The sequence below is a fragment of the Ranitomeya imitator genome, chromosome 6, assembly GCF_032444005.1.
Source record: "Ranitomeya imitator isolate aRanImi1 chromosome 6, aRanImi1.pri, whole genome shotgun sequence".
In the NCBI taxonomy this organism is placed as follows: Eukaryota; Metazoa; Chordata; class Amphibia; order Anura; family Dendrobatidae; genus Ranitomeya; species Ranitomeya imitator.
This window is the reverse complement of record NC_091287.1, coordinates 39471451-39494643: the sequence shown is the minus strand read 5'-3', so window position 1 is coordinate 39494643 and position 23193 is coordinate 39471451. Positions and strand designations below refer to the sequence as shown.

Genomic DNA, 23193 nt, shown 5'->3' with positions numbered 1-23193 from the left:
CACGGTCATGTGACCGCGACGTCATCACACCCTGGGACCGGAAGCTGCCGCGTGCACGGCGCACAGGCGACAGAACTACAAGGGGCCCTCGGATCGGAAGGTGAGTATATTGTTTATTTTCTAACCTGCGACATACGTGGCTGGGCAATATACTACGTGGCTGGGCAATATACTACGTAGCTGGGCAATATGCTACGTGGCTGGGCAATATACTACGTGGCTGGGCAATATACTACGTGGCTGGGCAATATACTACGTGGCTGGGCAATATACTACGTGGCTGGGCAATATCCTATGTGGCTGGGCAATATACTACGTGGCTGGGCAATATACTATGTGGCTGGACAATATACTACGTGGCTGGGCAATATACTACGTGGGTCTGTGCTGTATACTACGTGGGCTGTGCAATATACTACGTGGCTGGGCAATATACTATGTGGCTGGGCAATATACTACGTAGCTGGGCAATATACTACGTGGCTGGGCAATATACTACGTGGGTCTGTGCTGTATACTACGTGGCTGGGCAATATACTACGTGGCTGGGCAATATACTATGTGGCTGGGCAATATACTACGTAGCTGGGCAATATACTACGTGGGTCTGTGCTGTATACTACGTGGCTGGGCAATATACTACGTGGCTGGGCAATATACTATGTAGCCGGGCAATATACTACGTGGGTCTGTGCTGTATACTACGTGACTGGGCAATATACTACGTGGCTGGGCAATATACTACGTGGCTGGGCAATATACTATGTGGCTGGACAATATACTACATCACTGGGCAATATACTACGTGACTGGGCAATGTACTACGTGGCTGTGCTATATACTACGTGGACATGCATATTCTAGAATACCCGATGCGTTAGAATCGGGCCACCATCTAGTATATATGTATATATACTGTATATCTATCTATCTATATATATATCTTATAACTCATGGGCAAAAAAGTAGTATATAAAAAGATTTTTATATATATATAAAAGTATTTGTTTTTCGCCCATGAGCTGTGTTATATATATATATATATATATATATATATATATATATATATATATATATAATTTTGTTTTTTGCTACCCATGATTGTTGGGTTTTTCATCACCTCATTTCTCTCTTGATTTGCACAGACCCTCCTACATTAGGGATTATTTTATTCAAAGCTCAACCCTAGATGAGTCGCAGAGTTAATCTGGGACAGCTGTTGTGGACGACCGGTCAGCTGAAAATGTGGCCTGTCATCCACTGTAGTCATTTACGCTTTAGCGTAGCGCTGCAGAGACTTCTGTACATACCGTACTGTATTTTTCCTATGTACACTCATCTGTTTGGGTTTTTTTTTTTTGCAGCTCTGTCCCCCTTTTTTTCTTTGCTTGCATTTTATATATCCAGATATGGCCACTAGAGGGCGAACTACAGGTGTCTTATATGAATGACTTCTCAGCTTGGGGGATTTTATAGAATGTGTTGTCTAATTTCTGGAGATAAAAAAAAAAATAGCAGCAAATGGAATTTAAAAAAAAATAAATAATAATAATAATTTAACTTTTGTTCCCCAGAGCGATCCAGTGCTGATGATCCTGTGATCTTCTCAGTCTTTGCTTACAAGCCCCTGGCAGTGGCCTTGGGGCGCCATATTTAGGCTACGTTCCCATGATGAGCTTTTTGGTGAGATTTTGACGCTGCAGAATTTCTGCACGTACTATTTAAATTAGGATACCTGCATTTTTTTTAACACACACATTTATGGCATTTTTGATACTGCGTGTTTTGTTTCTTGTTAGTGTGTCGTGCTTTAAATAAAGCTGCTTTGTTTTTAATATGTCCTGTTTTTTTGCTTTCACAAAACTTTATTGACAACTTAGGTGCTGTTTTCCTGCTTTTTTTAATGTTTCTCCGTCAAAGAAACACACTAGAAATGCACGTGTGTTTATTACCTATGGATTTTCCGCATCTAATGCAAGTCTATGGCAAAAATACGCACAGAAAACTCAGCGTGCCAGCAAGAGAAATTGACATGTTAACAGATATGAAATACGCACCAGAGGTCAGTTTCCGGTGAGTAAAAAAAAAAGCACAATGGGCAGCAAATGTCTATATATCCCATCCTCTTTGTTGGAGCTGTAAGAAGCTGCGTTTTTGAAGCAGCAAAAATCGGAGGGGAAAACGCACCAAAATGTCATTGTAGGAACACAGCCTTATAGAGAAATAGTGGTATCGCTGAAAGAAATAGGCCAAGTGCTCTGACACACCCCCAGGACACTTCCTGCCTGATTTACATATGGCTTCTACACTAGATTTTTCATGACTGACACGTAAGAGGGAATAATGCAAAGCTGGGGAGAAAGAGCCAGTCACACAGACCTGCTGCTGCTGCTTCTAGTAAGTGTTTTACTGTCTCAACCCAGTGCTGGATTCACAACTACACTGCATGGTGATTCTGATGCTATTGCATCTGTGTATGTGAGATACCTGCAGGGAAGCAAGATCTCCTCTTGCCTTTGTGTGTTATATATCAGAGACATAATAGAATGTAGTTGTGATGACACAGCATTTATTTTTAATTTGGTCAGACGTGTTTATCTTTGATGGGTCAAGAGACATATGCCATTGTTCATATGTGCCTGAACGTTGACTCTTGAATTGATTATTGGGTGCCATCCTTGGAAAACAGGGATGCGGGTTCATTGAACAATCAATGTTTTTCTAATATGTTGATTATTCATTGTATCAGTATATACAGCTTGTTGATCTGCACACATTGAAGGATAAACTATGCAAATTGATTGAATACTTGAACAATGAGAAATTACCTCTTCCCACCTTCCCACTGACCTGTGGATGATGGCCTGAAGGACAGTTGTGAACTATAAAAGGGGAGATCTGTCAGTTCCCAGAGAGACTGTACATGAGAGTAGCCAACACATCATGGCAGTAACCAGAGGAATACAGATTTGAGACACTCTACAGCAGGGGTCCCCAACTCCAGTCCTCAAGGCCCACCAACAGGTCATGTTTTCAGGATTTCCTTTGCATTGCACAGGTGATGCAATTATTACCTGGGCAAGACTAAGGAAATCCTGAAAACATGACCTGTTGGTGGGCCTTGAGGACTGGAGTTGGGGACCCCTGCTCTACAGGACGCCAGCATAGTGGACCATGGCCCCAGCTGGAGGAATACAGGAATCTGCTCCATTGACCTTCACTGAACCCATTTGGAGAAGCCAAGTCAGGACAATCAGGTCACTTGGCCCCATGGAGACATTTGAAGAAGCCAGGTTGGGACAATCAGGTCACCTGGCCAGGTCCTTAAATGGATAGTCAGCTTCCGAAGCTTGTTAAATCCTCCTCTCTGTGGGTGCCCACCAAAAGCGGTGTGCCACTGGTGGGGGTAGTCATTCCTGGAAGCCCCGAAGTCACAGCTGCTCTAATCCTGGTAAGCAGCAGAAGGGTGAGACACTAATTTGCACCATCTTGTGTATTTGTTGGGACTGTACTATATGTAATTGTCTGTTGAAGGTATAATAAAGTATTGCCACACTGTTTTACCCTCACCCTGTGTTGTCTGAATAGTATCATGCCTACGGGAAAAGAGTACGGGCATTCAGTGGGATGAGTCCAGGTCCTTCTAAAGGCATCCGGGCCATCGGACTAGAGCACCCAATGACCCACACTAGTCTCTACCCACTGTTTCACACACCTGTCCGGGCATTCCAGACTCGGCTTCCTTCACCTCAGGCCGCTGTTCTCTGTTGTGCTCCACATCGGGTTTTGCAGATTATTCAGTGCGGCTCTGTCAGAGGATGAACAATGAGTTCTGTCCCCCCCCACCGAAGACATTGAGGCAAGATGCTAATGGTTATTGTTTTGTGAAATATGTTTTCTTGTGCTAACAAGTGTTAATTTCCCTGTGGGCTGCAGTACTAACCAACGACCACAAAATGTCACTGTCTTCCATTTTGATTCTTGTGCAGAACTGGGTATACTGGGTTTTGCCCAGCAACAGTGGAACAGAGACAGTTATGTCAGGGTTAATTTTAGGACAACCTACAGTGGGTGGGAGCATTGGGAATCTCTGAGTAGTTAGAAGCTTTGCAGGAAGTTGAGTCAGTCAGTTAATGTTAGGAAGAGAGTCTAGAGAGGAACAGAGCTAGTGTGGAGATGAGAGGCACAAGACAACAAAAACCACTACAGAACTTTATAAGTGACTGAGATCCAGTTCAGCAGGCGAGTGGGTGAAACCCATTAGTGGGAGAAGTAAAGGAAGAAGTGAGTCCAGTGTTGACCAGACATGGGAGGCCCCTTGAAGGAAGGGTGCTGCCAGCTGAGAACACAGAGGAGGAAAACGGTTCTAAGAGCGGCCCTGTAAGGGATCACAGGCTTCACATAATCATGTATTAACCCGTATGTCCCTGCACCGTTTTTCTCATTTGCGCTGCTCGTTTACTGTCCTCATGTAACGTGCCGTTGCCAGAGACCGATTAGAACGTTCCTCTGTATGACACAGAAGTTGTAAAGTGTACTGCCTGCTGCCTTGTGGGCTTCAGAGTGTTGCCAAGTAAAGAGTGCCTTGTTTTTATGAACGTGCCCGGTGTCCTTGTCTTGAAGTCCAATGTACCTGATGAGGAGTGGAATGGGCCCGGCATGAAGGTGAAGGCACCAATACCAACAATGCCAACATACACACACACAGACCCAGAACTCTCGTCTTTTTAGTAAGAACGTGCTGGGGTGTCGGAATCATGACTCTTGCCTACGGCTATCGCCCCGAGCACCATTTCAGCTCGGTAACGTCATCGTCCTAGTCCTATATAAGACCCATTAGAACACACACCTGTGTCTTAGGAGTGAGACTTCTGTTTGGTTTGCTTCACTTTCTGCGCATACTATGCTTCAACTTTCTTCCATCCTTCCTGGGTTCCACTTCATTTGTCATGTTGCTCCTGAGATTCCGGAGTAGTTCGCCAAGTCCTTGCTTCCCACCTGCCTTCCTGCACCAACGCCCCTAGTCCTTGTGCCCATCCGTCGAGCCTTACACTCTGCAGCTGACTTCAGAGAAATATAAAAAGTTTCCTCAGTGAAAACTTCTGATAAATGCAGAATACTTGTCATATTATTCCTCGTGTACTCGCATATGACAGAATATTCTGAAATGACAGGTTCTCTTTAAGATAATACTTGGATCACATGCGTAAGATAAATGACTGCTTTGTTTTTTTTGCAGTAACCACCTGACTCATAAGCATAATCATTTCATGCAGAACGTAACACTAATGAGGGAAGTGAAAGATTTCTTCCCGTAATTAACTTGAAAGCCATCATCTCCACGATCGGCACATGTTCCGTAAAGTGAGTCATGAGAAACCGTTGGGTATGTTGCCGGAAACGTCTGCAATCATTCGCCTTTTACTCGATGCCCATGACTGTGTAGCAAATGCATGTTGTGCCCATGTGTAATATGGCCAATAAGGCACCCCTCTAATCCCCCGATTTTGCTCTTTCCTATATCACAGTGGGAGAATTTTCTTGACGATTAAAAATGGTGGCAGGTTCTCTTTAAAATATCAAGTACAGTAGGATCATGGTTACATTGTTTCCCTTTAGTTTGTTACATTCCTCCAATAAATTTTACGCTGCGTTCATGTCACCCCAGAGCTGGATTCACAGGCACACTGCTAGTACTGCTGTATAATCTCCTTGTCACATCTCGTTTTGGAACTGCTCCTGTAACGTCTGAGTTTTGGCGCCGTATTTCTTCCGTAAGTGACGCTAATTATAGAGCAGAGATCAGAATCAGAAGCTCTGAGTGGTGCAGGCTCTGTCCAGCCACAGAGACTAGGGTGGTGGTGACCTGTAGTGCCTTTCAGGCTGGCAGCATGGGTGTGTGTGGTGTCCAGCTGGGGTAAGCAGCTCCCTGCTTTGGCCATCTGGACAGACAGTATTGCACTCTACTAATCTCTTAGCTTACTGCTGGGAGTTGCCAGTTATAGTTCAGTCTAACTCTGGTTTACTCTTCTGTTCCTGCTTTGCCTGTTTAATCCTCGTTTTGATCTTGGCCTGTTTACTGATGATTCTTGTGACTCACGATTTTTGCCATGACTACCCTACTGGTTATGACCTTATAATTTGTGCCAGGAGGCTCCACTAGCCAGCGACTACTCTGAGGACTCAACCCACGACCCTTGTCAAAGTAAACACCCCTCTACAGGGGTTAAAGGATGACGGCCAGGGCTTCCCTGTGACCTGATAGTCAGAGTAGCTGGAACAAGCAGAAAGAGCTGGTGACCACAGACACAGCCACTATTACAGCTCTCCATGCTGGTTACTGCTCTCGAACATGTGCTACTTAAGAGATAGGAGAGCAGGAATCTGAGTATGTGAGGTGGTCAGGGTGGTAGTCATGGAGAGGGGCTGATGTGTTCCCGCACCCTGGCACCCCGCAAACAAATTGTAATGTTCTGTCTGTGGTGTGTGTTGCATGAGGGACAGAACCCTCGCTTTAATCTCTGGGATCTCCTCCGGCCCTGTTACCCTGGTTCCCGTTCCAGAGTCCACAAAAACGATTCCAGACTTAGGATTCATTTCCAACAAATCGACTTTACTCACACGCAGGAGTTCCGGTACAAATACGGTACAGTCCGTTTTCTTTTGCCGTTTCTGACTTTTCCCTGTACTTTCTGACAGTCCTAGTCCTGAAGACACTTCTTTCACCCCTGCAGGTCCCGTGCCCTTAGGTCCCCTAGCTTCGGTTGATCTTCCATCCGTCTTCCCTTGGAAGAAGTAAAAGGCATTCATAATTCTGCCTTGTCCCGGCCATAGGCCCCGGATAATCCCAGAATGACCACTAAACTGTAAAATGACCGCCCTGACGCTAGTTCTTTTTGAGGTCCCTTATGTACTTAATCCTCTCCAGCCCCTTGGCTTATCTGTCTCCTCTTATCACCACACTGATCTTTATTGGGAAGTCCCTACACTCAAGTACACGAAGCCCCATTGTAGCTCCAACCAACCTGGAAAGTCCCCTGTGATGTGAGCAGAACTTCTAATAATACGGCACTATAGTGCCACCTCCCCTTACTTCTACAAACTGTGCTTCCCATTCCTATCTACTATTTCTAACCCTACGCTGTCCCTTTCAACACTCCCTATGGGAGGTGGAGCCGCATATTCATTACTGTAATCGGCGGCCCCACGTGACCGCATACAGGAGAAGATGCGGCCAGAACAGGAAGCAGCGACAGCCAACGAGGGAGCTGGGTGAGTATTTTCAGAACAGCGGGGGGGGGCGCACATGGGGTCGGATGGCGGGGGGCACATAGATCTTTATTTTAAACACTATTATTCATATCTTCTCTGCAGCAAATGCTGCTGCAGGGAAGATATGAATCGCGGCTTCAGCACCAGATGCTGGTACGTGTGGTACCCAGCACGGTGCGTGTGGTACCCAGTGGGCACACGGGCGGCACATGTGTGCCACACTGATGTGCCAAAGAAACGTAGGGGCACACGGACACGAATAATTCCGGTACCAATTTTTTCCGGTACTGGAATTATCTGGACGTGTGAAATCGGAGTAAGAGTGATCATAGCAGCTGGTCTCTCCCCACTAGCTCAGAGACAGATAAAAATGATAGTCTGTAGGAGCGGAAAATGCAAGCTACGAGATGGCCAGAAACACGTCAAACTTTCTTCCAATGACTAAAGCTTTGTTTAAACCATAATTTGTAAGATTTTCATGAAATATCACAGGCGGACATACCATTGGTACAGCCACCAAGGTGTCCTAGAGGAAAAGGGGCCCATTTCTACCTCCAAAATTAGAATTGCGCATTATGATGAACTATTGGACTGCAAAGGACCCATATACTGTTCTTGCATTGCATCTCTCTGTGTCCGCCAATTCGCATTATCTACATGTAAAGCGCCATGGAATAAATGGTGCTATAACAATAAATAATAATAACAATAATAATCTACTAACTTTGCATTTATAAAGATTGTTACAAAGGAACACAGATTACAAAAATATCATGATCCAGAGCAATGGTGTAATATTACTGAAAATGAATCAAACATTTTACTCCTATATTAACCAGAAGTTTTTTTTGAACCTCACTCCCCAGCCGCATTGGAGGGGAAACCTGCCTCAATTTTCAGAAGGCCAGCACTTCTAGGGCGACTCCTGCTGGCCAGATGGCGGTATGACAATAATACCGTCCTATCATGTATCACACAGACATAGAACATCTGACTTCTGCACAACTAATCCTATATAATAAGCTGATGCACTTATGTATTCCTATCAGACGCTCCCCCGACACAACCACGTCGCCATATAGTATTAAACGTCAATCACCCATAGTGACATCTATGACATACGTGCACACCGACTCTGCAGGGAGCCAGTCTGGAGCGCGCACATTTATTACTCAGCTTCCGAGCAGGGCAGACATATGTGTGACAATATCATAGATGGGGAAAAAAAACAAAAACGTGACAGTGCTGTTGCTATGAGGCATCAGCATCTGCAGAGTCCGGCGAGGATGCACCACGCAGTAATGAGAACCTGACATTCCTTCCTTCTTGTTTCTATCTATGAAATCCACAGGTTAGTAAGATATCACACCCCACTGGATACATATTATATGCAGGATACATCCAAGAAATCGTACAATTCATGCAGTGAGCTAATACACAGCATCATGATGGAGCATACGTGTCATAGAAATATCATAGAAATGCTTCCCAGAGCTGGAAATGTCAGGTAGGGATATAGGGGGGATCCAAGATCAATCTGTCTTTATCTATAGATACATAGATAGATGTAGGTAAGATATGAGATAGATAGATACATAATAGATAGATAGATAGATAATAGATATAAAGATAGATAGATAGATAGATAGATAATAGATAAATAATAGATAAATAATAGATAGATAATAGATAGATAGATAGATAGATAGATAGATAGATAAATAATAGATACAAAATAGATAGATAATAGATAAGAGATCATAGATAAATAATAGATAGGTAATAGATAGATAATAAATAGAGAATAGATAGATAGATTGATAGATTATAGATAATGGATACATAATAGATAGATAATAGATAGATAATAGATAATATATAGATTGATAGATGATAGATAGATGATAGATAGATAGATAGATAGATAGATAGATAGATAGATAGATAGATAGATAGATGATAGATAGATAATAGATAAATAATAGATAGGTAATAGATAGATAAATAATAGATAGATTGATAGATGATAGATAAATAGATAGATATGGGATACATATTGGTAGAAATTAGATAGATGAAACAGATAAATATGAGATAAATGCTTGATGAATAGAGAGATGATCGATCAATAGATAATAAATAGATTGATATTATATTAGATGGATAAATAAGAGATTGATATTGACTGATAGATATTAGGTGGATAATTAGATGGATAGATCTAATATTGATACAAATTAGATGGATCATTAAACAGATAGATGATTGATGGATAGATAACTAGATAGATAGACCACCATAGTGTTATATTGATGCCATGGAGTCTGATGACACCTGGTGTAAGTTTTCATGAGTATCATGAACAATTTGAAATTAACCATGATGGATGGATGGATATGGGATAGATAGATAGATAGATAGATAGATAGATAGATAGATAGATAGATAGATGTAATATGTCTCTTCAGAACGCCATCTCTATGAATGCATGTATAGGAAATGTTTGCGTTGAATTGGCCGTCAACAAAAATTCCACCGGCACCATCACTAATGACAAAGGCTCGGTTCTGGGATGACCACCCATAGGGGTAACCATTAAACTTACATAGGAAACCCGTACTCTCCGGCGATGTCCCAATCCACAGCACTGCATGAAGAGGAGGACAGAGGGATGCCATCAGCACCGGACTCCTGTGTGGATCACCTTTCCCCCGGAGACACGCTCCTCCATGACTCGGACACACGGCTTCACCCGACAGCAAGTCACCAAACTCTCCACCGAGCCATATATTAAAAAGCCGAGAGGCTGCGTCTGCAATGTCGCCCGAATGTGTCTCCCACATAGGACGGATCGTCGGATGCCACAGACGTGTTTACGAGGAGCATGGTGTCCTGATCATCGGTGCAGTGTGTTGTTACCGTGCCGGCTGATCGCTGCAGTGCATTACTCCCAATCTTTATTATCAGCAATGTCACCAATATTGTCCCCGGGAGATCACAGTCTGCTGCTGAGGCTGCATGTATAGATTCACAAGCAGACGCAGGCTGTCACCCCCATCCCTGGGCACAGACGGAGCCCAATCACTGACCATTTCTTCTGAGGCTCGGCACACAGCCTTACGCTCGCTGCATCCATTGGACTATACGAGCACCCTCCGTACCGGCTACGTGCCTCACATGAGACTGCAGGCGGCATTGCTCGGCGGCCTGGTTATTACTCTAACTCTGGTGCTGTTGCAGCTATATGTTGTCAGCTCAGCGACTGCGTGCCAGCATTAACCCTCTAATGGCCGAGAGGGAGATACGTGGCCTGCTCTATACATGACCTGCAGTGATCAGATGATTGCATGGAGGTTGTCGGAGTATAAAGGATGTGATGGCATCTGCCCTGTAGGCACCTGCAGGAGAAGTTCCCCAACCCTACACTTGATGATATGCTGCAACTCCTCCTTTACAATGCTTGCTTATATAGCACTATCATATTCCACATCGCTGTCCCCATTGAATCTCACAATCTAGATTCCTTATCAGTATGTCTTTCGAGTGTGGGAGGAAGCCGGAGAACCCAGAGGAAACCCACACAAACACGGGGAGAACATACAAACTCCTTGCAGATGTCATCCTTGGTGAGATTTGAAGAAGGGAGCTCAACACTGCAAAGCAACAGTGCTAACCATTGAGCCACCATACAGTGCTAACCACTGAGCCACTATACAATGCTAACCACTGAGCCACCATACAGTGCTAACCACTGAGCCACCATACAGTGCTAACCTCTGAGCCACCATACAGTGCTAACCACTGAGCCACCATACAGTGCTAATCACTGAGCCACCATACAGTGCTAACCACTGGGCCACCATACAGTGCTAACCACTGAGCCACTATACAATGCTAACCACTGAGCCACCGTGCTCAGTCTTAGGTCAGGTTCAGACAGCATATTTCACACTCCATGATTTTTTGGAGCAAAAGGAAGGGGATGTCCTACGGTGACTACTGGGAAGAAGGTGTCGCTAGACCTTCTGGCACAAGGAACTGTTGTGAGGGAAGTCACGAGGTGTTGCAGAGGCGCCAGCTGGGATATGTAGACAGCAGATGGAAAAGTCACAATACCTGATGTTGGCTGTTGGACCCCTAAACACATCCCTCGAGTCCACAACAATTGCCAATAGCGGGAGGTGGCACTTATGGAGATAGTATAGCACCCTCCTGGGGGCACTCCTATAGAGGTGTGTAACACCCCAGGAAACCGGCTGTTACAGTGGTGTCGCTTTCCTTTCAGAGAGGGTGATGCCATGCCTGGAAGCGAGGAAGATCCTTTTAACAGGTGGTACACATACATGCAACATGTTCTGACTCCAGGCCAGAAGTGGGAGCTCTGAACCTGCTTTCAGGGGAGGTTCCCTGGATATATATATATATATATATATATTCTGGGTTGGAGGAGGAGTTAGTTAGTTGAATCTGGAGTTGGTGTCAGACAGATGCAGCGCCCCAGGGTCCTGGTCGTTGCAGTAATGTCATTCTCCTCTAGTGGAGGGTGATGCTACGTTTGGAGGCAAAGAAGGATAACTGCATCCAGGTACCACAAACATGCAACACATTTCACACTCCAGGCCACCAGGGGGAGCTCTTGCTCCTATTTATTAGGTCACTCCCCACACTTAGGTAAAAACTGGTCACCTGTAGGGAAAGTTAGTCGGTTGCTGGCTGAGCTCCGCTCAGTTAGTTGGTCCCTGGCAGGGGTGGGATCCCGTCAGAGAGCAAAGGAGAAGGATACAGAGCTGTGCTGTGCATGCCCTCAGAGCTGCAGTTCTTAGAAAGAGACATCGAAGGCAGAACTGTATTGCAGTGAGCGTGCAAAGAAGTCATAGCAAAGGAGTGGATATCAGAAGGGGACAAGCCCTACACAGGCTGCCTCCCTCTGAGGCACAGAAGCCCGGTAGCCGGAACACCGAGGGAGTAACGACCTTTATGCCTTGCTCCAGAGATCGGCAGGACAGCTATTTCCACGTTACCTGTCCGACCTATACCCAGGAGGCACGGTGGCAACTCTTCTCTCAGAGACTGGGGTATGCTAGAGTCCCTATAAACTGCCTCAAGCAACCAGTCATAGGGGTTTGTCCTATCCTGTCAGGGGGACAAAGAGAGAGACATAACATCTACAACAGTTGTGAGCACCTTACAGTGTGTTCTAAATTATTATGCACAAAGAGTTTAGGAGTGATAAGGTTAGAATTTTTTTGTTTGTCATTTAAACTCATTGATGGTGATGTGTGTCAGGGCTCTTTATATCACTGAAAGCAATTGCAGATACCTGTGCAAATTAGTTTGGCCGGTGTGTCCAAATAAAGGCAAAACTACTTAAGAAGGCTGTTCCACATTATTAAGCAGCCTACATTTTTGGCCAAAATGGGAAAGAAAAAGGATGTGTCGGCTGCTGAGAAGCAACAAATTGTGGAGTATTTAGGTCAAGGCATGACTACAATCAACATTGCCAAGACACGTCATCGTGATCATCGCACAATCAAGAAGTATGTAGCTGATTCCCAGCACACACGTGTGCGTGCTGATAAGGAAAAATTGAGGACTCTTTCCAACAGGCAACTGCATAAGGTTAAAAGAGCAGCTGCAAAAATGCCTTGTCATAGCAGCAGACAAGTTTTTGAAGCTGCTGGTGCCTCCAACGTCCCCAGAACAACAAGATGCAGGGTCCTTCAGAGGTTTGCAGCTGTGTGTAAGCCATCCTGTCGACCATCTCTATCCACTGCACACAAGCAGAAACGGCTCCAGTGGGCCAAACGATACATGAAGACTGACTTCCAAACTGTTTTGTTCACCGATGAGCGCCGTGCAACGCTTGACGGTCCAGATGGATGGAGTGGAGGATGGCTGGTTAATGGACACCCCATGAAAACACGGCTAAGGCACCAACAAGGAGGAGGTGGAGTAATGTTTTGGGCTGGAATCATGGGGAGAGAGATTGTCGGATCCTTTATGATCCCTGAAGGGGTAAAGATGAACTCCATAATCTATGCGGAGTTTCTAAAACAACACTTCCTGCCATGGTTCAAGAGGAAGAACCGTGCTTTCCGCAGCAAGATCATTTTCATGCTGCAAAAAACACATCTGCATCTCTGGCTGCTATGGGCATAAAAGAGAACAAACTTATGGTGCGGCCACCATCTTCCCCTGACCTCAACCCCATTGAGAACCTCTGGAGCATCATCAAAAGGAGTGTCTATGATGGCGGGAGGAAGTTCACATCTAAGCAACAGCTCTGGGAGGCTATTCTGTCCACATGCAAAACAATTGAAGCAGAAACCATCCAAAAACTGACAAATTCAATGGACGAGAGTGTTCAGAAGCTTCTTTCGAACAAGGGGTCCGATGTGCAAATGTAACATCACCTAGAATAAAGTTTTCACTTGAAAACTGTTTGATTTCATTTTGTAATAAGCTGATAATGCTTATAACTTCACAACTGACCATTTTTTTGTTCAAAATTAAATAAAAAAGGTTGAAAACTCTGCTGTGCATAATAATTTGGAACATGCATTTTTAGTGTTTATTTTTTTTAAAAAAGATACTGTTGTCATAGGCAGTTTGATCCAAAACATTGCAATTATACTAGAATAGTAGATGACTGGAAAATAACAATGACTGCAATTCAGATAGGTAATTTAGAGAAAATATGAGGAAATATTATTTGCATAATAATTTGGAACACTGTGTATGAGAAGCTTAGCAGTAAGGGACTACAACACTTCAGTGCAAAGGAAGGCTACTGATTTCCACCTGGATAAGGGAACTCTGGATTTGCCTCCAAACCGGCCGGACTCTGCCTGCCCTGTGGTCTGGTGCTCTGGACTGTGGATGCTGAAGTCTTCAGTAAAGGTAAAGAGACTGCAACCTTGTGTCCTCGTTCTTCTCTTCGCCTCTCACCATCCACCATCTACACTCTGGGAAGCCCTGGGGACACACTTCACCTGTGGGAAGGTATACCATCTAGCTGCCATAACATCACCCCAGCGGACCCCTTAAAGCAGCGTTGGTAACCCTGACCAAATACCACTGGTGGCGTCACGAACACAAACTCTATCCCTTTAAAGACCTTTCCCACGGACGTTCCAGGGCCATGGACCGGGTCAGCCACCGTGACATCCCCCTGTGAACCGAAGGACCCGGTACCGAGTACCCCACTGCCCTTACGGGGCGATCCAAAGACAGTGAGTTGGGTCTGAGGAAGGAGTCTGAAGCAGACGGTGGAAGAGAGAGGAGCTGGGGCCATGCAGCCACGTGTTGCTGCAGCTCCAAGACAGATAGAAGAAGACAGAGTTGCACTTGTGACGTACCAGAGGGAAAAAGCACAGGAGAATCAAGGAGCTGGAAGGGAGCTGTGTCTGAGCTCCTTCTATGCTAAAGCGCTGGAACCGGGCACCGGGAGTCCGAGGCTGTGTGGAACTGTATGTCCCATAGCAGAACCGGAGGGCAGAAAATTCTAGGTCGTCTATCCACACCCACACCCGAAGGTACAGCAACATACAGAGCCTGGAGTCATCTGAGAGACACCTGTAAAAAGGCTTGCGTTGCTTACCATGCGGGTACTGTCTTAAGACAGGGAAAGAGAGAACCTTGTAAGAAGCTATAGGCAGCAAGGGACTCGCTTACAGTGCTAGAAGGAAGGCTTATAACCTCACCTGGAAAAGGGGATCCATAATCGCTTCCAGGCTGACCGGACCTCATCAACACCTGTTACCGGTAGCCTGGACTGTGGCCATGAATCACCAGTAAACAGGAAAAGAGACTGCAACCTTGTGTCATCTGATTATTTCTGGCATCACACCATCTTTGACAAATACACCGCGAGCCCTGGGGACCCAGCTTCAACTGTGGGAAGAAATACCATCATTGCTGCAGTGCCATCACTCCCCAGAGGACCCCTTTTAGCAGCGTCGGTCACCGCTGACCGAATACCACAGGTGGCGTCACGAACATTCTTATTTCTAAAAACCTTTTTAAAGACCTTTCCTTTAATTTGGATGCCCAGGGCCACAGACCGGGTCGCTGCCACCGTGACCTCCCCCTTAATGACCACTGGACCCGGTACCGAGTAACCCCTGGGCCCTGGCGGGCGCTCCAGGTGACGTCTGGTTCAGGTGTTGGAGCACTCATGATGTTAGTGCAGTCAGAAGCAGCCAGACACACCTGTGACCTTGCAAACATAGCACCTCTTGACCAAAGGAAATAACAGGTTGCAGTCTCTCTTAAAGGCACAGTGTCTGTACGTTACAGCTTGGGATACACTCAGTATATGGCGTATGAGAGGCGGTTTCGCCTCCTGGTGAGGCAGCAGGTGTCAGGCTCATCAGGGCGACTGGAGCACAGTTCACCTCACTTACTATTGGGGGAAATGTTACAGGAAACCACAGTCCTGGTAACGCTGTACTGATGGAGATCAGCTCCCACGGTGACACACTAGTAGTATGGAGTACCTCATGGTTTTGTCCCTACTGATCCCTATTACAGGGAGGAGGAAAAAATTTGTGGTGTGGAAGTCATGTAGCACCGATTCCGGGTAGAAGCGCATAGAAAAACCAGTGTGCAGGAGAGCAGTTGTCCAGCTAATCCCTCCTGACTGTATGAAGCTTCACTCCTTGTGGAGGTGACAATATAAGGAAAGACGTCCCCTCAGCGAGGACTGGATCCTGGAAGTAGTAGTGCTTCCTTCCTCTCTCAGTACTAGACAGGTTTGTACCTGCACACAGGAAGTGTCTGCACTGGGCAAAGGCTTCTCCCAGACATTTCTATGGCAGCTTGTGGTAAGAAGACAGAATACTTAACTTTCATATGCAGACATCCACCAGTAGATGGCAGCAAAGTGTACACAGGGCCAAAAGGAATTTTGCACACTGCAACAGATCTACTGCCCCACCAGAACTGTGTCACTCAGCAGCATACCTCCCAACTTTTGAAGATGGGAAAGAGGGACAAAGTTTGCGGCGGCAAATTTTAGGCCACGCCTCTGACCACACCCATTCATAACTAGTCACACCCATATCCACGTCCCAACCACACCCATTTAGCACTGCTGATCACACTTTCATAAAGAATAAATATGTTTTCATAAAAAAATATGGCCACACAGTGCTCCATACTGTATAATGGCCACACATGATGCTCCATACTGTATAATGGCCACATATGATGCTCCATACTGTATAATGGCCACACATGATGCTCCATACTGTATAATGGCCACACATGATGCTCCATACTGTATAATGGCCACACATGATGCTCCATACTGTATAATGGCCACACATGATGCTCCATACTGTATAATGACCACACATGATGCTCCATACTGTATAATGACTGCACATGATGCTCCATACTGTATAATGACTGCACATGATGCTCAATACTGTATAATGGCCACACATGATGCTCCATACTGTATAATGGCCACACATGATGCTCCATACTGTATAATGACCCCACATGATGCTTCATACTGTATAATGACCGCACATGATGCTCCATACTGTATAATGGCCACACATGATGCTTCATACTGTATAATGACCGCACATGATGCTCCATACTGTATAATGACCGCACATGATGCTCCACACTGTATAATGGCCACACATGATGCTCCATACTGTATAATGATCACACATGATGCTCCATACTGTATAATGGCCACACATGATGCTCCATACTGTATAATGACCGCACATGATGCTCCATACTGTATAATGACCACACATGATGCTCCATACTGTATAATGACCGCACATGATGCTCCATACTGTATAATGACCGCACATGATGCTCCATACTGTATAATGACCGCACATGATGCTCCACACTGTATAATGGCCACACATGATGCTCCATACTGTATAATGACCACACATGATGCTCCATACTGTATAATGGCCACACATGATGCTCCACACTGTATAATGGCCACACATGATGCTCCATACTGTATAACGGCCGCACATGATGCTCCGTACTGTATAATGACCACACATGATGCTCCATACTGTATAATGACCACACATGATGCTCCATACTGTATATTGGCTGCACATGATGCTCCATACTGTATAATGACCACACATGATGCTCCATACTGTATAATGACCACACATGATGCTCCATACTGTATATTGGTTGCACATGATGCTCCATACTGTATATTGGTTGCACATGATGCTCCATACTGTATATTGGCTGCACATGATGCTCCATACTGTATAATGACCACACCTGATGCTCCATACTGTATAATGACCACACATGATGCTCCATACTGTATATTGGTTGCACATGATGCTCCATACTGTATAATGGCCACACATGATGCTCCATACTGTATAATGGCCACACATGATGCTCCATACTGTATAATGACCTCACATGATGCTCCATACTGTATAATGACCACACATGATGCTCCACACTGTATAATGGCCACACATGATGCTCCATACTGTATAATGACCGCACATGATGCTCCACACTGTATAATGACCACACATGATGCTCCATACTGTATAATGACTGCACATGATGCTCCACACTGTATAATGGCCACACATGATGCTCCATACTGTATAATGACCGCACATGATGATCCATACTGTATAATGACCGCACATGATGCTCCACACTGTATAATGGCCACACATGATGCTCCATACTGTATAATGACCACACATGATGCTCCATACTGTATATTGGCCGCACATGATACTTCGTACCGTATAATGGCCACACATAGCTACTCCTACACACGCGGCTGCGCTCTGTACACTTTGCACACATGGCTCCACTCCATACACACGCGCTCCGCTCCGTACACCTCGTACACACGCAGCTCCGCTCCATACACCTCATACACACACGGCTCCACTCCATACACCTCATACACACACGGCTCCACTCCGTACACCTCGTACACATTCAGCTCCGCTCCATACACCTCATACACACACGGCTCCACTCCATACACCTCATACACACACGGCTCCACTCCATACACCTCATACACACATGGCTTTGCTCCATACACCTCGTACACATTCAGCTCCGCTCCATACACCTCGTACACACACGGCTCCACTCCATACACCTGACCTCGTACACACGCGGCTCTGCTACATCCACACGGTAAACACCTCCTGACCCCACACACAAGGCAGCTTACTTACCTTATCCAGCAGCACCATGGCAAGATGGGTATGCAGTATTCAGTGTCAGAACACAAACTCCATGGCAGGACATGCAGACGCACCACGCACAGAACTTTATGCTTAGTAAGCACCTCCATGAGAAGGTATGCAATGTAACACCTGCCTTACGAAACTGTTGTGAGTTCTGTTTTTGGGCTCCCTCTGGTGGTTACTGATGGTACTGGGTGACTTGTCTTTCCTGGGTTTCTGGGTTCCACCTGTTCCATCAGCATATGGGAGTTTCCTATTTAACCTGGCTTTGCTGGCATTTCCTCGCCGGTTATCAATGTATCCAGTGTGTCTTGTTACCTCTGCTCCCTGCTCCTAGAACCTTCTGGACAAGCTAAGTTTGGATTTTCCTGTTTTGTGTTTTGCTTAATTTGGTTTTTAGTCCAGCCTGCAGATATGTGATTCTCTGCTGCTGGTTGCTCTAGTGGGCTGAAATTGCTTTTCATGTACCATGAGTTGGCACATGAGTTCAAGTAATTTCAGGATGGTTTTTTGAAGGGTTTTTCGCTGACCGCGCAGTTCACTTTTGTATCCTCTGCTATCTAGCTTTAGCGGGCCTCATTTTGCTGAAACTGTTTTCATACTACGTATGTGCTTTCCTCTCATTTCACCGTCATTATATGTGGGGGGCTGCTATTTGCTGTGGGGTATTTCTCTGGAGGCAAGAGAGGTCTGTGTTTCTTCTGATAGGGGAAGTTAGATCTTCGGCTGGAGCGAGACGTCTAGGATCATCGTAGGCACGTTCCCCGGCTACTTTTATTTGTGTGTTAGGTTCAGGGTCGCGGTCAGCTCAGGTTCCATCGCCCTAGAGCTTGTTTGTATCTGTGCTTGTCCTTTTTGTGATCCCCTGCCATTGGGATCATGACAGTATAACCGGCCCACAAAGTGTTAATTGTATTGGCTGAAGTAGGAGGATAAGTAGTCTGAGGAAGTTTTTTTTTTTTTTTTTTTCCCCTCAGAGTTTGCTGCCTAGCCTTATTGCAGCCTGGCTACTTCCTCCTCCTCTTAATCTTTGAATGGCTCTGATCTCAGCTGTTTATCATGGACGTCCAGAGTTTGGCTTCCAGCCTGAATAATCTTGCCACTAAGGTTCAAAATATACAGGATTTTGTTGTACATGCTCCTATGTCTGAACCTAGAATTCCTGTCCCAGAGTTTTTTTCTGGAGATAGATCTCGTTTTCTGAATTTTAGGAACAATTGCAAGTTGTTTCTTTCTTTGAAATCTCGCTCCTCTGGAGACCCTGCTCAGCAAGTCAAGATAATTATATCTTTCCTGCGGGGTGACCCTCAGGATTGGGCATTTGCATTGGCACCAGGGGACCCTGCGTTGCTTAATGCAGATGCGTTTTTTCTGGCATTGGGTTTGCTCTATGAGGAACCTAACCAAGAGATTCAGGCTGAAAAAGCTTTGTTGGCCCTCTCTCAGGGGCAAGATGAAGCAGAAATTTATTGTCAAAAATTTCGGAAGTGGTCGGTACTTACTCAGTGGAATGAGTGCGCTCTGGCTGCAAAGTTTAGAGATGGCCTTTCTGAGGCCATTAAAGATGTTATGGTGGGGTTCCCTGCGCCTGCTGGTCTGAATGAGTCTATGACTATGGCTGTTCAGATTGATCGGCGTTTACGGGAGCGCAAACCTGTGCATCATTTGGCGGTGTCGTCTGAACCGTCACCTGAGATAATGCAATGTGATAGAATTCAGTCCAGAAGTGAACGGCAAAAGTATAGGCGGAAAAAAGGGTTGTGCTTTTATTGTGGTGATTCAGCTCATGTTATATCAGCATGCTCTAAACGCACAAAAAAGGTTGATAAGTCTGTTGCCATTAGTACTTTACAGTCTAAGTTCATTCTGTCTGTGACTCTGATTTGTTCATTATCATCCATTTCCGTCGATGCCTATGTGGATTCAGGCGCTGCCCTGAGTCTTATGGATTGGTCATTTGCCAATCGCTGTGGGTTTAGTCTGGAGCCTCTGGAAGTCCCTATTCCTTTGAAGGGAATTGACTCTACACCTTTGGCTATGAATAAACCTCAGTACTGGACACAAGTGACCATGCGTATCACTCCCGTTCATCAGGAGGTGATTCGCTTCCTGGTACTGTATAATTTGCATGATGTTCTAGTACTTGGTCTGCCATGGTTACAAACTCATAATCCAGTCCTTGACTGGAAATCAGTGTCTGTGTTAAGCTGGGGTTGTCAGGGGGTTCATGATGATGCACCTCCGATTTCTATCGCTTCATCTACTCCTTCTGAGATTCCTGTGTTTTTGTCTGACTATCGGGATGTTTTTGAGGAGCCTAAGCTCAGTTCGCTTCCTCCTCACAGGGATTGCGATTGTGCTATAAATTTAATTCCGGGCAGTAACTTTCCTAAAGGTCGTTTGTTCAATCTGTCAGTGCCAGAGCATACTGCTATGCGGGATTATGTTAAGGAGTCCTTGGAAAAGGGACATATCCGTCCATCTTTGTCCCCTTTGGGAGCAGGTTTTTTTTTCGTGGCCAAGAAAGATGGTTCCTTGAGGCCTTGTATAGATTATCGTCTTTTGAATAAGATTACCGTAAAATATCAGTATCCTTTGCCATTGTTGACTGATTTGTTTGCTCGCATTAAGGGGGCTAAATGGTTCACTAAGATTGATCTTCGGGGTGCGTATAATCTTATACGAATAAAGCAAGGTGATGAGTGGAAAACCGCATTTAATACGCCTGAGGGCCATTTTGAGTATTTGGTAATGCCTTTTGGACTTTCTAACGCTCCTTCAGTCTTCCAGTCCTTTATGCACGATATTTTCCGTGAATATCTGGATAAATTTATGATTGTGTATTTGGATGATATTTTGGTTTTTTCTGATGACTGGGAGTCTCATGTTCAGCAGGTCAGGAAGGTGTTTCAGGTCCTGCGGGCCAATTCCTTGTTTGTAAAAGGCTCAAAGTGTCTCTTTGGAGTCCAGAAGATTTCTTTCTTGGGGTATATTTTTTCCCCTTCTACTATTGAGATGGATCCCGTCAAGGTTCAGGCTATTTGTGACTGGACGCAGCCTACATCTCTTAAGAGTCTACAGAAGTTCTTGGGCTTTGCTAATTTCTATCGTCGTTTTATAACTAATTTTTCTAGTGTTGTTAAGCCTTTGACGGATTTGACTAAGAAGGGTGCTGATGTTGCTAATTGGTCTCCTGCGGCTGTGGAGGCCTTTCAGGAACTTAAGCGCCGGTTTTCTTCTGCTCCTGTGTTGCGTGAGCCAGATGTTTCGCTCCCTTTTCAGGTTGAGGTTGATGCTTCCGAGATTGGAGCGGGGGCGGTTTTGTCACAGAGAAGCTCCGATGGCTCAGTGATGAAGCCATGCACGTTTTTTTCTAGAAAGTTTTCGCCGGCTGAGCGGAATTATGATGTTGGTAATCGGGAACTTTTGGCCATGAAGTGGGCATTTGAGGAGTGGCGTCATTGGCTAGAGGGTGCTAGACATCGTGTGGTGGTCTTGACTGATCACAAAAATTTGATTTACCTTGAGTCTGCCAGGCGTCTGAATCCTAGACAGGCTCATTGGTCACTGTTTTTCTCTCGTTTCAATTTTGTGGTTTCATACCTGCCAGGTTCAAAGAATGTGAAGGCGGATGCTCTTTCTAGGAGTTTTGTGCCTGACTCCCTTGGAAATTCTGAGCCCTCTGGTATCCTTAGGGATGGGGTGATTTTGTCTGCTGTCTCCCCAGACTTGCGACGTGCTTTGCAGGAGTTTCAGGTGGCTAAACCTGATCGTTGTCCGCCTGAGAGACTGTTTGTTCCGGATAATTGGACCAGTAGAGTCATCTCCGAGGTCCATTCTTCTGCGTTGGCAGGTCATCCTGGAATATTTGGTACTAGAGACTTGGTGGCCAGGTCTTTTTGGTGGCCTTCCTTGTCGAGGGATGTGCGTTCTTTTGTGCAGTCTTGTGAGGTTTGTGCTCGGGCTAAGCCTTGCTGTTCTCGGGCCAGTGGATTGTTGTCACCTTTGCCTATCCCGAAGAGGCCTTGGACGCACATTTCCATGGACTTTATTTCGGATCTCCCTGTCTCTCAAAAAATGTCCGTCATCTGGGTTGTGTGTGATCGCTTTTCTAAAATGGTTCATCTGGTACCCTTGCCTAAGTTGCCTTCCTCCTCTGAGTTGGTCCCTCTGTTTTTTCAGAATGTGGTTCGTTTGCATGGGATTCCTGAGAACATCGTTTCTGACAGGGGATCCCAGTTTGTGTCTAGATTTTGGCGGACTTTCTGTGCTAAGATGGGCATTGATTTGTCCTTTTCGTCTGCATTCCATCCTCAGACGAATGGCCAGACTGAACGAACTAATCAGACCTTGGAAACTTATTTAAGGTGTTTTGTTTCTGCTGATCAGGATGACTGGGTTACCTTTTTGCCGCTGGCCGAGTTTGCGCTTAATAATCGGGCTAGTTCTGCTACCTTGGTTTCTCCTTTCTTTTGTAATTCGGGGTTTCATCCTCGTTTTTCCTCTGGTCAGGTGGAACCTTCTGATTGTCCTGGAGTGGACATGGTGGTGGATAGGTTGCATCGGATTTGGAGTCATGTGGTGGACAATTTGAAGTTGTCCCAGGAGAAGGCTCAGCAGTTTGCTAATCGCCGTCGCCGCGTGGGTCCTCGACTTCTTGTTGGTGACTTGGTGTGGT

General features: G+C 45.4%; 1 protein-coding gene across 3 annotated transcripts in view; it reads right to left on the bottom strand.

The window, feature by feature from the left end:
- The window catches only part of CACNB2 (calcium voltage-gated channel auxiliary subunit beta 2), a 345405-nt gene that overhangs the window by 191174 nt on the left and 131038 nt on the right, over window positions 1–23193 (bottom strand). The window contains exon 1 of one of the 3 annotated variants that reach the window (XM_069729522.1): window positions 9878–10527. The exons of the other annotated variants lie outside the window; for them this stretch is intronic. Within the exon in view, the coding sequence (XP_069585623.1) occupies window positions 9878–9925 (48 nt within the window). The 5' untranslated portion in view covers window positions 9926–10527. Of the gene's footprint in view, window positions 1–9877; window positions 10528–23193 lie in introns of those variants that run through there. 3 annotated transcript variants of the gene reach the window in all.